Source organism: Triticum dicoccoides, chromosome 7A (assembly GCF_002162155.2).
Source record: "Triticum dicoccoides isolate Atlit2015 ecotype Zavitan chromosome 7A, WEW_v2.0, whole genome shotgun sequence".
Classification (NCBI taxonomy): Eukaryota; Viridiplantae; Streptophyta; class Magnoliopsida; order Poales; family Poaceae; genus Triticum; species Triticum dicoccoides.
In genome coordinates, this window is record NC_041392.1 from 82,448,425 (window position 1) to 82,463,245 (window position 14,821).

A 14,821-nucleotide genomic window follows, 5' to 3' on the forward strand; every position below is an offset into this window, starting at 1 on the left:
ATATGTGCACCTTTTCTGATATCTTCTAATTCATGTTTAAAAAACTTGAGGTGTGCAAATGGTCATATCTGCAAAACCATGTGCATTGGTTCCGGATATCATGACAACTAAATACTACATTAGCTTATTCACGTTTTTTTTCTCTACATAATTTTGATACCTCCTCCGATCCATATTCATGTTTAGGACGTTTTCCTAAACATGAAACTCTGCCATGATTTTTTGTCCCCCGTATCTCTTACCACTCCCTCGTTAGTTTCTCAAATATCATGTACATATTAAAGAATGACGGCGAAAAACATGTGTTAGACACCGTGCCACGTGTAGTTAGAACTAAAACTAGGAAGGAATGGGTGGTATTATTTCTCCTCCCGCAACCGTAAAGCTGCATGTACTCCCTTCCGTTCGAACTAAAACGACGACACTTATTTTTAGAGCCTCATACGATTATGGCATAATAATGACGCGAAAGGACGAGCGGTACCGGTACTACGACGATAAGCTCTCGCCAGCAGACGGGGATGAGGTACGTACGTACGCCTGTCTGCCAAATGTCTACGGCCAAAACGCACTGCTGGTACCTACTAACCGATGAATTCGTTCGTCGGTTCACATGCGCAGAACATGGCAGTATGGCACTGCTCCTCCATGGCCACAGGACAGCACCTTGATGGGTTCTGTGCAAGTGACGAGCACACCGATGTACTACATGCATTGTCGTTTTCAGCGTGCTGTGCTGCGCGAACGGCCTGAGTCACCCAGACAAGACGGGGATAGAGGAGTGGGACGAGGACTCAATGGAACAGTAGAATTGGAGGATCCGGAGGATTGGCTCCCAATGGAACAGTAGAATCTCCTCCTAGCCAGTGAGCGATACGATGCACACACGAGAGATAGAGAGGGACAGGGAGCCAGGTCTCCCAAGAACTCCCCAACGCAATGCATGGACGGAAGATCAGATCAAACATGTACAGTAGTATAAAATGAATCAATTATGCAAGAGAATAACTAGCTGATTTGTGTTCTGAGCTAGCCAGGCAACAGGACAGCAGAGAAGAAATGAAATAGTTTGTGCGGGCGGGTCTGAAATGGGAAAAAAGTACTATATGTGCGTTTGCCCAGATCTGGAGACGCTAGCTATGGCAAGCAAGTAGTAGCTCTGATTTCACATACATAGCTCTGATCTGTCGATCTGGAGCGTGAACACCAAAAGAGGAAAGGGGAAACGCATGCATCTCACACCCAGCGCTCTGATGGGTGATTGGAAAGACGCAGCAGCAAAATCTTTGCCCGAAACAGCAAAAGAAGATGAGGAGAGGCTACCATCCTAGCGGCCTAGCTACATCTACACGCATGGAGAAGATCTTGTGGTGCAGTAAAAAAAAAAAGAGAAGAGACCTTCGAGCGAACTCTGGTTGCTGCGATGGACATGGATGGATGATTGGAAAGAAAGACGCAACAGCGAAATCTTATTTCCCTCCCCGAAACAGCGAAATCTTATTTCCCTCCCCGAAACAGCGAAATCTTATTTCTACCATCCGCCTGCGGCCTAGCTCTACATCTACATGCATGCATGGAGAAGATCTTGTGGTGCAGGAAAAAAAAAGGCGAAGATTTTCGGCTGAAACAAACAAATCGGAGCGGAATTAGGTGTGGCTGGGTACCGTGAGGATGTGGAGAACTCGAAGAGGCGGCCGCGGGCGGAGAAGATGATGAGCGCGACCTCAGCGTCGCAGAGCAGCGACAGCTCGTACGCCTTCTTGAGCAGGCCGTTGCGGCGCTTGGCGAACGTCACCTGCCGGCTGATCTTGTTGTCGATCCGCTTCAGCTCCACCTTGCCGCGCCCCATCCCTCCCTTTCGCTCGCCTCGCTCCCTTCCCCTTCTCTCCTATCCTCTTCTCCTTCTCCCTGTGCTATGGTGGTAGCTAGAGTGCTTCCCTCTCTTTATCTTTCCCTTTCCTCTGTACGTATCTCGCTTGAAGATCTCTAGCTTCTCCCTCTGGCCGTCCTGGGGCCGGCACCGGCATGCAGCCGTGCTCTCTTTCTCATCGCCGTGCGGTGCGGGGCCCGCTCGTCCTTTGCGTGGCGCCCCGGCATTGGTACATGCTCCAATGGCATGGTACCCGTCACTCCCAGTAGGCCCTGGCTAGCCAGGCAGTAGCCATGGCTCTCGAAGGGAGGGGGGCTGGAGGGGTGGGCACGTACCTGGTAGGACGAACGTGTCGACCGACCGCTTCATCGAGCCCCAAAGGCGCCACATGAGCAGTTCTAAAGATCGGGATCACTGTGCGTGCCACAGCTACAATCTGGTACCACACTCACTCACACGAGCCACACTCTTGGAAGAGGGCTTTCGTCGGACGTGGACAAATAACTAGCGCTCGGGCGCGCGTTTGGTCATCATATCATATGAAGGAAGCTCCGGTCTCCGGCGGCGTCCACCGGAACGCTTCTGAACGCCCGGATCATCCTGTCCGAACACCTATTGTCGTCCAACGCCGTTCACCAAACGTCCAATTTCGGACGTTCGAAATCCAACAAACCAGAAGTGGGTCGGTAGGAGATTTGCGGACGTCCGCCACGTTGGCCACGTTGGCACCCGTCTGAGCAGTCCCACCCAAAATCCTCGCCGCGCGTTTCGCTCCAGCAGGATGCAGTCGATCGTATGCGTCGTGAGTGCGCGTCACCGATCGATCAGAGCAGCCGCAACCCTAGGGTGCTCGTTTGTTGTTGAAAGGATGACAACAACATCAGCGACCATGATGAAACAAAAGGCGAGGATGTGTGAGCGGCCATGGCGGCCATGCCTACGAGGTCACTGGTACCTCGCGTAGTTCGGTTTATTATTTCAAAAAAGTTGAACTTGTTAAATAGCATCCCGTTTGCATACAATGTATGAAACTTGCTTAAATTTCGTCTATTTTGTGAGATATCCGTTTAAAAGTGGGCAGACATTTGGTGCACAGGATTGGATAGGCACTCTCCTATCCTTTATGCGCGAACACATTCAACATTTGGCATGTGTGATTTGATGCACGGCGTTAGAGTTGCCATTGTCATCTTGACCTGTGACTTGAAATCGAGTTTGTCTATCTTTGAGCCATTACTGTAAAAAACTTTTTGGAGCCCCAAGGATAATTTTATGTTGCTTGATGAGTGCGCAGTTGGGGGCATACCTCATCTGAACACAGACGAAAAACAAGATTTTGTCTGGTCCGTTTACTGAGGAAGAGGTGTTTGCCACGGTAACACAAATGAAACAAAATAAGGCTCCTGGACTTGAAGGATAGAAATGTTGGCATATCATTAAGGGGGGGGGGGTCCTATGCCTATGTTCCATGACTTGTTCAACGGCCATTTACAGCTTTTCACCAATGTTGTTGCCAAAGAAGAGGAGGATGTGCGCATTTAGCAGTTCATGCTGATACGTCTACTCAATGTGAGTTTCAAAATCTTCACCAAGGTTGGCATGAATAGGTTGACATGGATCGCCCATTCGGTGGTGCAACCAACTCATATTGATTTTATGCCAGGGAGACACATCCTAGAAGAGGTTGTTGTCTTACATGAAACTCTACACGAAATTCATTCGAAGAAACTGGACGGGGTTATCTTCAAAGTGGATTTGGAGAAAGCGTGTGATAAGGTCAAATGGCTCTTCCTCTAGCAGGCCTTATGCATGAAGGGGTTCTATGAGGCCTGGAGGAAACAGGTGGAGTCCTTCATTCCAACAGGTAGTGTTGGGATTAAGGTGAATGATGACATAGGTCATTATTTCCAAATGCATAAGGGCTTAAGATAGGGAGACCCGATGTCTCCTGTTCTATTCAACATAGTAGCGGATATGTTGGCAATTTTTACCGGTCGGGCTAAAGAGAATAGCCAAGTAGGAGGACTAGTTCCACATCTTGTGGATGGGGGTGTCCATACTACAATACGCGCATGACACAATTATTTTCATGGAACATGACTCGCAAAAGCTAGAAATACACTAGTAGAAAACAGGGCTTTGGTTCGGCCAAAAAAGAGCATTAATCCCGGTTGCATTACGAACCGGGACTAATGTGAGCATTAGTCCCGATTTAAGCGGTTAGGGCACGGTACATGCATTAGTCCTGGCTCAAATGGGACCTTTAGTCCGGGTTGGTGCCACGAACCGAGACTAAAGGGTGCAATGCCCATTAATACCGGTTCGTGGCACGAACCAGTACTAAAGGTTAGACCTTTAGTCCCGGTTCGAGCCACCAACCGGGACAAATGGGGTTGAGGCACCTTTAGTACCGGTGCAATTTTCAAATTCTACCCCCCCCCGTCTATCGCCTTTTCAGTTTTGTAAAAAGCAAAAGAAAATGATAAAAACTTCAAAAGTTAAAATGCTTCGAGATGTAGTTATGTTACTACATCTACTAGTTAGGAAAATTTAAAAACTTAAATTTGGACATGTTTTGCAAAAAGTGTAGGGAAAATGTAAAACGGCTATAACTTTTGCATACGATGTCAGAAAAAAACGTATGTTCAGCACGAAAATCCGCATCCGATTTTGACAGCCTACGGCCTGTTTGCAAATTTTTAGAATCCTCAAATTCTAAAAGGAAAAAAAGTTATGCTCAAATTTTAGTTTTTTTTGAATTTTCGTTAAATCTGTTCAAACTACTTATTCAAGAAGTATTAGTGTTCCTAAATAATTATTCAAGAATATTAGTGTTACTAAATAATTATTTCAGTTTTTTTGAATTTGGTCAAATCTGGTCAAACTGAGGTCAAATAATGGTCAAACTACTTATTCAAGAAATATTAATGTTACTAAATAATTATTGTTTTTTAGAACGATAGTTTCAAACTCAAACAGTGAAATGTGTGACTTCATGCTCAAGCTAAACTCCTGAGAGTTAATAGGATTGACATCTTACTATTGTGAGGAAAACAACAAGTGCAGACTTGGAAGCGAGGGAGAATAGAACCCGGAAGTTAAGCGTGCTCAGGCTGGGGTAGTGAGAGGATGGGTGAGCATCCGGGAAGTTAGATGATTTGGAATGATGAGGGGTGATTAAAGATTAGAGGTTAAATGGAGCAGTGATGAGGGGTGATTAGAGATTAGAGGTTAAAATAATTCAGAAATTTGAAAATTCGGGAAATTAAAAAAAAATCGTAAATTTTCCTTTAGTACTGGTTGGTGTTACCAACCGGGACTAAAGGTGGACCTCCACGCAGCGGCCACGTGGAGGGCCTTTAGTCTCGGTTCGTACAAGAACCGGGACTAAAGGGGGAGGCCTTTAGTTGTTGGGGAACGTAGTAATTTCAAAAAATTTCCTACACACACGCAATATCATGGTGATGCATAGCAACGAGAGGGAAGAGTGTTGTCTACGTACCCTCGTAGACCGGAAACGGATGCGTTGACACAACGGAGAGGAAGTAGTCGTACGTCTTCCCGATCCGACCGATCCAAGTACCGAACGTACAACACCTCCGAGTTCTGCACACGTTCAACTCGGTGACGCCCCTCGAGCTCCGATCCAGCCGAGTGTTGAGGGAGAGTTTTGTCAGCACGACGGCTGATGACGGTGATGATGTTATACCAACGCAGGGCTTCGCCTAAGCACCGCTGCAATATGACCGAGGTGGAATATGGTGGAAGGGGGCACCGCACACGGCTAAGGAACGATCACGAAGATCAACTTGTGTGTCATGGGGTGCCCCCTGCCCCCGTATATAAAGGAGGGAGGGGGGAGGTGCGGCCGGCCCCTAGGGGTGCGCCTGGAGGAGTCCTACTCCCACCGGGAGTAGGACTCCCCCTTCTTGCCTTGTTGTAGAAGGAAAGGGGAAGGGGGAAAAGGAAAGGGGGCGCCGCCCCCCCCCCTTCCTTGTCCTATTCGAACTAGGGGGGCGGCCTGCCTTGGCCAGCCCTCCTCTTCTCCCTTAGGGCCCATGTAGGCTCATTAACCCCCCGGGGGGGTTTCGGTAACCCCCCGATACTCTGGTAAAATCCTGATTTCACCCGGAACGATTCCGATTTCCAAATATAGGCTTCCAATATATCAATCTTTATGTCTCGACCATTTCGAGACTCCTCGTCATGTTCGTGATCACATCCGGGACTCCGAACAACCTTCAGTACATCAAAACACAAAAACCCTAATTACGATCGTCACCGAACTTTAAGCGTGCGGACCCTACGGGTTCGAGAACTATGTAGACATGACCGAGACACGTCTCCGGTCAATAACCAATAGCGGAACCTGGATGCTCATATTGGTTCCTACATATTCTACGAAGATCTTTATCGGTCAAACCGCATAACAACATACGTTGTTCCCTTTGTCATCGGTATGTTGCTTGCCCGAGATTTGATCGTCGGTATTCCAATACCTAGTTCAATCTCGTTACCGGCAAGTCTCTTTACTCGTTCCGTAATACATCATTCCACAACTAACTCATTAGTTGCAATGCTTGCAAGGTTTAAGTGATGTGCATTACCGAGTGGGCCCAGAGATACCTCTCCGACAATCGGAGTGGCAAATCCTAATCTCGAAATACGCCAACCCAACAAGTACCTTCGGAGACACGTGTAGAGCACATTCATAATCACCCAGTTACGTTGTGACGCTTGGTAGCACACAAAGTGTTCCTCCGGTAAACGGGAGTTGCATAATCTCATAGTCATAGGAACATGTATAAGTTATGAAGAAAGCAATACCAACAAACTAAACGATCAAGTGCTATGCTAACGGAATGGGTCAAGTCAATCACATCATTCTCCTAATGATGTGATCCCATTAATCACATGACAACTCGTGTCTATGGTTAAGAAACATAACCATCTTTGATCAACGAGCTAGTCAAGTAGAGGCATACTAGTGACACTCTGTTTGTCTATGTATTCACACATGTATTATGTTTCCGGTTAATACAATTCTAGCATGAATAATAAACATTTATCATGATATAAGGAAATAAATAATAACTTTATTATTGCCTCTAGGGCATATTTCCTTCAGTCTCCCACTTGCACTAGAGTCAATAATGTAGTTCACATCACCATGTGATTTAATAACAATAGTTCACATCACCATGTGATTAACACCCATAGTTCACATCGACATGTGACCAACACCCAAAGGGTTTACTAGAGTCAATAATCTAGTTCACATCGCTATGTGATTAACACCCAAAGAGTACTAAGGTGTGATCATGTTTTGCTTGTGAGAGAAGTTTAGTCAACGGGTCTGCCACATTCAGATCCGTAAGTATTTTGCAAATTTCTATGTCAACAATGCTCTGTACTAAGCTACTCTAGCTAATTGCTCCCACTTTCAATATGTATCCAGATTGAGACTTTGAGTCATCTGGATCAGTGCCAAAACTTAAATCGACGTAACCTTTTACGACGAACCTTTTGTCACCTCCATAATCGAGAAACATATCCTTATTCCACTAAGGATAATTTTGACCAATGTGCAGTGATCTACTCCTAGATCACTATTGTACTCCCTTGCCAAACTCAGGGCAGTGTATACAATAGGTCTGGTACACAACATGGCATACTTTATAGAACCTATGGCTGAGGCATAGGGAATGACTTTCATTCTCTCTCTATCTTCTGCCATGGTCGGGTTTTGAGTCTTAGTCAACTTCACACCTTTGTAACACAGGCAAGAACTCCTTTGACTGTTCCATTTTGAACTACTTAAAAATCTTGTCAAGGTATGTACTCATTGAAAAACTTATCAAGCGTCTTGATCTATCTATATAGATCTTGATGCTCAATATGTAAGCAGCTTCACCGAGGTCTTTCTTTGAAAAACTCCTTTCAAACATTCCTTTATGCTTTGCAGAATAAATCTACACTATCTCCGATCAACAGTATGTCATACACATATACTTATCAGAAATGCTGTAGTGCTCCCACTCACTTTCTTGTAAATACAGGCTTCACCGCAAGTCTGTATAAAACTATATGCTTTGATCAACTTATCAAAGCGTATATTCCAACTACGAGATGCTTGCACCAGTCCATAGATGGATCGCTGGATCTTGCATATTTTGTTAGCACCTTTAGCATTGACAAAACCTTCTGGTTGCATCATATACAACTCTTCTTTAATAAATCCATTGAGGAATGCAGTTTTGTTTATCCATTTGCCAGATTTCATAAAATGCGACAATTGCTAACATGATTCGGACAGACTTAAGCATAGACACGAGTGGGAAACTCTCATCGTAGTCAACACCTTGAACTTGTCGAAAACCTTTTTGCGACAATTCTAGCTTTGTAGATAGTAACACTACTATCAGCGTCCATCTTCCTCTTGAAGATCCATTTATTTTCTATTGCTTGCCGATCATCGGGCAAGTCAACCAAAGTCCATACTTTGTTCTCATACATGGATCCCATCTTAGATTTCATGGCCTCAAGCCATTTTGCGGAATCTGGGTTCATCATCGCTTCCTCATAGTTCGTAGGTTCGTCATGGTCAAGTAACATGACCTCCAGAACTGGATTACCGTACCACTCTGGTGCGGATTTCATTCTGATTGAACTACGAGGTTCGGTAGTAACTTGATCTGAAGTTACATGATCATCATCATTAGCTTCCTCACTAATTGGTGTAGGAGTCACAGGAACAGATTTCTGTGATGAACTACTTTCCAATAAGGGAGCAGGTACAATTACCTCATCAAGTTCTACTTTCCTCCCACTCACTTCTTTCCAGAGAAACTCCTTCTCTAGAAAGGATCCATTCTTAGCAATGAATGTCTTGCCTTCGGATCTGTGATAGAAGGTGTACCCAATAGTCTCCTTTGGGGATCCTATGAAGACACATTTCTCCGATTTGGGTTTGAGCTTATCAGGTTGAAGCTTTTTCACATAAGCATCGCAGCCCCAAACTTTCAGAAACGACAACTTTGGTTTCTTGCCAAACCACAGTTCATAAGGCGTTGTCTCAGTGGATTTTGATGGTGCCCTATTTAACGTGAATGCAGCTGTCTCTAATGCACAACCCCAAAACTTTAGTGGTAAATCGGTAAGAAACATCATAGATTGCACTATATCCAATAAAGTATGGTTATGACGTTCGGACACACCATTACACTGTGGTGTTCCAGGTGGCGTGAGTAGTGAAACTATTTCACATTGTTTTAACCGAAGGCCAAACTCGTAACTCAAATATTTTACTTCTGCGATCATATCGTAGAAACTTTTATTTTTGTTATGATGATTCTCCACTTCACTCTGAAATTCTTTGAACTTTTCAAATGTTTCAGACTTGTGTTTCATCAAGTAGATATACTCATATGTGCTCAAATCATCTATGAAGATCAGAAAATAACGATACCTACCGCGAGCCTCAATATTCATTGGACCACATACATCAGTATGTATGATTTCCAACAAATATGTTGCTTGCTCCATTGTTCCGGAGAACGGAGTCTTAGTCATCTTGCCCATGAGGCATGGTTCGCAAGCATCAACTAATTCATAATCAAGTGATTCCAAAAGCCCATCAGCATGGATTTTCTTCATGCGCTTTACACCAATATGACCTAAAAGGCAGTGCCACAAATAAGTTGCACTATCATTATTAACTTTGCATCTTTTGGTTTCAATATTATGAATATGTGTATCACTACGATCAAGATCCAACGAACCATTTTCATTGGTTGTGTAACCATATAAGGTTTTATTCATTTAAACAGAACAACAATTTATTCTCTTACTTAAATGAATAACCGTATTGCAATAAATATGATCAAATCATATTCATGCTCAACGCAAACACCAAATAACACTTATTTAGGTTCAACACTAATCCCGAAAGTATAGGGAGTGTGCGATGATGATCATATCAATCTTGGAACCACTTCCAACACACATCGTCACTTCACCCTTAACTAGTCTCTGTTCATTCTGCAACTCCCATTTCGAGTTACTACTCTTAGCAACTGAACCAGTACAAATACCGAGGGGTTGCTACGAACACTAGTAAAATACACATCAATAATCTATATATCAAATATACCTTTGTTCACTTTGCCATCCTTCTTATCCGCCAAATACTTGGGGTAGTTCCGCTTCCAATGACCAGTCCCTTTGCGGTAGAAGCACTCGGTTTCAACCTTAGGTCCAGACTTGGGTTTTTCACTTGAGCAACAACTTGCTTGCTGTTCTTCTTGAAGTTCCTCTTTCTTCCCTTTGCCCCTTTACTTGAAACTAGTGGTTTTGTTTACCATCAACACTTGATGCTTTTCTTGATTTCTACCTTCGTCGATTTCAGCATCGCTAAGAGCTTGGGAATCGTTTCCGTTATCCCTTGCATATTATACTTCATCATGAAGTTCTACTAACTTGGTGATGGTGACTAGAGAATTCTGTCAATCACTATTTTATCTGGAAGATTAACTCCCACTTGATTCAAGCGATTGTAGTACCCAGATAATCTGAGCACATGCTCACTGCTTGAGCTATTCTCCTCCATCTTTTAGCTATAGAACTTGTTGGAGACTTCATATCTATCAACTCGGGTATTTGCTTGAAATATTAACTTCAACTCCTGGAACATCTCATGTGTTCCATGACGTTCAAAACGTCTTTGAAGTCCCGATTCTAAGCCGTTAAGCATGCTGCACTAAACTATCAAGTAGTCATCATATTGAGCTAGCCAAACGTTCAGAACGCCTGCATCTGCTCCTGCAATAGGTCTGTCACCTAGCGGTGCATCAAGGACATAATTCTTCTGTGCAGCAATGAGGATAATCCTCAGATCACAGATCCAATCCGCATCATTGCTACTAACATTTTTCAACTTAGTTTTCTCTAGGAACATATAAAAATTAAACGGGGAGCAACATCGCGAGCTATTGATCTACAACATAGATATGCTAATACTACCAGGACTAAGTTCATGATAAATTGAAGTTCAATTAATCATATTACTTAAGAACTCCCACTTAGAAAGACATCCCTCTAATCTTCTAAGTGATCACGTGATCCAAATCAACTAAACCATAACCGATCATCACGTGAAATGGAGTAGCTTTCAATGGTGAACATCAATATGTTGATCATATCTACTATATGATTCACGCTCGACCTTTCGGTCTCAGTGTTCCGGCCTCTGCATATGCTAGGCTCGTCAAGTTTAACCTGAGTATTATGCGTGTGCAAAACTAGCTTGCACCTGTTGTAGATGGACGTAGAGCTTATCACACCCGATCATCACGTGGTGTCTGGGCACGACGAACTTTGCCAACGGTGCATACTCAGGGAGAACACTTTTATCTTGAAATTTAGTGAGAGATCATCTTATAATGCTACAGTCAATCAAAGCAAGATAAGATGCATAAAAGATAAACATCACATGCAATCAATATAAGTGATATGATACGGCCATCATCATCTTGTACTTGTGATCTCCATCTCCCAAGTACCGTCATGATCACCATCGTCACCGGTGCGACACCTTGATCTCCATCGTAGCATCGTTGTCGTCTCGCCAATCTTATGCTTCAACGACTATCGCTACCACTTAGTGATAAAGTAAAGCATTACAGGGCGATTGCATTGCATACAATAAAGCGACAACCATATGGCTCCTGCCAGTTGCCGATAACTCGGCTAAAAACATGATCATCTCATACAATAAAATATAGCATCATGTCTTGACCATATCACATCACAACATGCCCTGCAAAAACAAGTTAGACGGCCTCTACTTTGTTGTTGCAAGTTTTACGTGGCTGCTACGGGCTTAGCAAGAACCATTCTTACCTACGCATCAAAACCACAACGATAGTTTGTCAAGTAGGTGCTGTTTTAACCTTCGCAAGGACCGGGCGTAGACACACTCGGTGCAACTAAAGTTGGAGAAACTGGCACCCACTAGTCACCTGTGTGCATAGCACAACGGTAAAACCAGTCTCGCGTAAGCTTACGCGTAATGTCGGTCCGAGCCGCTTCATCCAACAATACAGCTGAATCAAAGTGTGACATGCTGGTAAGCAGTATGACTTATATCGCCCACAACTCACCTGTGTTCTACTCGTGCATATGACATCTACGCATAAAACCAGGCTCGGATGCCACTGTTGGGGAACATAGTAATTTCAAAAAAAAATCCTATGCACACGCAAGATCATGGTGATGCATAGCAACGAGAGGGGAGAGTGTTGTCTACGTACCCTCGTAGACCGGAAACGGAAGCGTTGACACAACATAGAGGAAGTAGTCATACGTCTTCCCGATCCGACCGATCCAAGTACCGAACGTACGACACCTCCGAGTTCTGCACACGTTCAACTCCGTGACGCCCCTCGAGCTCCGATCCAGCCAAGTGTTGAGGGAGAGTTTCGTCAGCGCGACGGCATGATGACGTTGATGATGTTATACCAACGCAGGGCTTCGCCTAAGCACCGCTACGATATGACCGAGGTGGAATATGGTGGAAGGGGGCACCGCACACGGCTAAGGAACGATCACGAAGATCAACTTGTGTGTCATGGGGTGCCCCCTGCCCCCGTATATAAAGGAGGGAGGGGGAGGTGCGGCCGGCCCCTAGGGGTGCGCCTGGAGGAGTCCTACTCCCACCGGGAGTAGGACTCCCCCTTCTTGCCTTGTTGGAGAAGGAAAGGGGAAGGGGGAAAGAGGAAAGGGGGGCGCCGCCCCCCCCCTTCCTTGTCCTATTCGGACTAGGGGGAGGGGGAGCGCGGCCTGCCCTGGCCAGCCCTCCTCTTCTCCCTTAGGGCCCATGTAGGCCCATTAACCCCCGGGGGGTTCCGGTAACCCCCCCCCCCGGTACTCCGGTAAAATCCCGATTTCACCCGGAATGATTCCGATATCCAAATATAGGCTTCCAATATATCAATCTTTATGTCTCGACCATTTCGAGACTCCTCGTCACGTCCGTGATCACATCCGTGACTCCGAACAACCTTCGGTACATCAAAACACAAAAACCCTAATTACGATCATCACCGAACTTTAAGCGTACGGACCCTACGGGTTCGAGAACTATGTAGACATGACCGAGACACGTCTCCGGTCAATAACCAATAGCAGAACCTGGATGCTCATATTGGTTCCTACATATTCTACGAAGATCTTTATCGGTCAAATCGCATAACAACATACATTGTTCCCTTTGTCATCGGTATGTTACTTGCCCGAGATTCGATCGTCGGTATTCCAATACCTAGTTCAATCTCGTTACCGGCAAGTCTCTTTACTCGTTCCATAATACATCATTCCACAACTAACTCATTAGTTGCAATGCTCGCAAGGCTTAAGTGATGTGCATTACCGAGTGGGCCCAGAGATACCTCTCCAACAATCGGAGTGACAAATCCTAATCTCGAAATACGCCAACCCAACAAGTACCTTCGGAGACACATGTAGAGCACCTTTATAATCACCCAGTTACGTTGTGACGTTTGGTAGCACACAAAGTGTTCCTCCGGTAAACGGGAGTTGCATAATCTCATAGTCATAGGAACATGTATAAGTCATGAAGAAAGCAATAGCAACAAACTAAACGATCAAGTGCTATTCTAACGGAATGGGTCAAGTCAATCACATCATTCTCCTAATGAAGTGATCCCGTTAATCAAATGCCAACTCATGTCTATGGTTAGGAAACATAACCATCTTTGATCAACGAGCTAGTCAAGTAGAGGCATACTAGTGACACTCTGTTTGTCTATGTATTCACACATGTATTATGTTTCCGGTTAATACAATTCTAGCATGAATAATAAACATTTATCATGATATGAGGAAATAAATAATAACTTTATTATTGCCTCTAGGGCATATTTCCTTCAGTCTCCCACTTGCACTAGAGTCAATAATGTAGTTCACATCACCATGTGATTTAATAACAATAGTTCACATCACCATGTGATTAACACCCATAGTTCACATCGACATGTGACCAACACCCAAAGGGTTTACTAGAGTCAATAATCTAGTTCACATCGCTATGTGATTAACACCCAAAGAGTACTAAGGTGTGACCATGTTTTGCTTGTGAGAGAAGTTTACTCAACGGGTCTGCCACATTCAGATCCGTAAGTATTTTGCAAATTTCTATGTCAACAATGCTCTGCACTAAGCTACTCCAGCTAATTGCTCCCACTTTCAATATGTATCCAGATTGAGACTTTGAGTCATCTGGATCAGTGCCAAAACTTGCATCAACGTAACCTTTTACGATGAACCTTTTTTCACCTCCATAATCAAGAAACATATCCTTATTCCACTAAGGATAATTTTGACCAATGTCCAGTGATCTACTCCTAGATCACTATTGTACTCCCTTGCCAAACTCAGGGCAGGGTATACAATCGTCCTGGTACACAGCATGGCATACTTTATAGAACCTATGGCTGAGGCATAGGGAATGACTTTCATTCTCTCTCTATCTTCTGCCGTGGTCGGGTTTTGAGTCTTACACAACTTCACACCTTTGTAACACAGGCAAGAACTCCTTCTTTGACTGTTCCATTTTGAACTACTTCAAAATCTTGTCAAGGTATGTACTCATTGAAAAACTTATCAAGCGTCTTGATCTATATCTATAGATCTTGATGCTCAATATGTAAGCAGCTTCACCGAGGTCTTTCTTTGAAAAACTCCTTTCAAACATTCCTTTATGCTTTGCAGAATAAATCTACATTATCTCCGATCAACAATATGTCATACACATATACTTATCAGAAATGTTGTAGTGCTCCCACTCACTTTCTTGTAAATACAGGCTTCACCGCAAGTCTGTATAAAACTATATGATTTGATCAACTTATCAAACCGTATATTCCAACTCCG

The 14,821-nt window shown here is 44.2% G+C and overlaps 1 protein-coding gene across 2 annotated transcripts in view; it reads right to left on the reverse strand.

Annotated features, from left to right (window-relative positions):
- The window catches only part of LOC119332241 (MADS-box transcription factor 5-like), a 6,897-nt gene extending 4,905 nt beyond the window's left edge, over positions 1–1,992 (reverse strand). For both annotated transcript variants that reach the window (XM_037605427.1, XM_037605428.1), the window contains exon 1: positions 1,665–1,992. In XM_037605427.1, coding sequence (XP_037461324.1) covers positions 1,665–1,849 — 185 coding nt within the window. In that variant the 5' untranslated portion in view covers positions 1,850–1,992. The remainder of the gene's footprint in view (positions 1–1,664) is intronic.
- Positions 1,993–14,821: the final 12,829 nt, after the last annotated feature.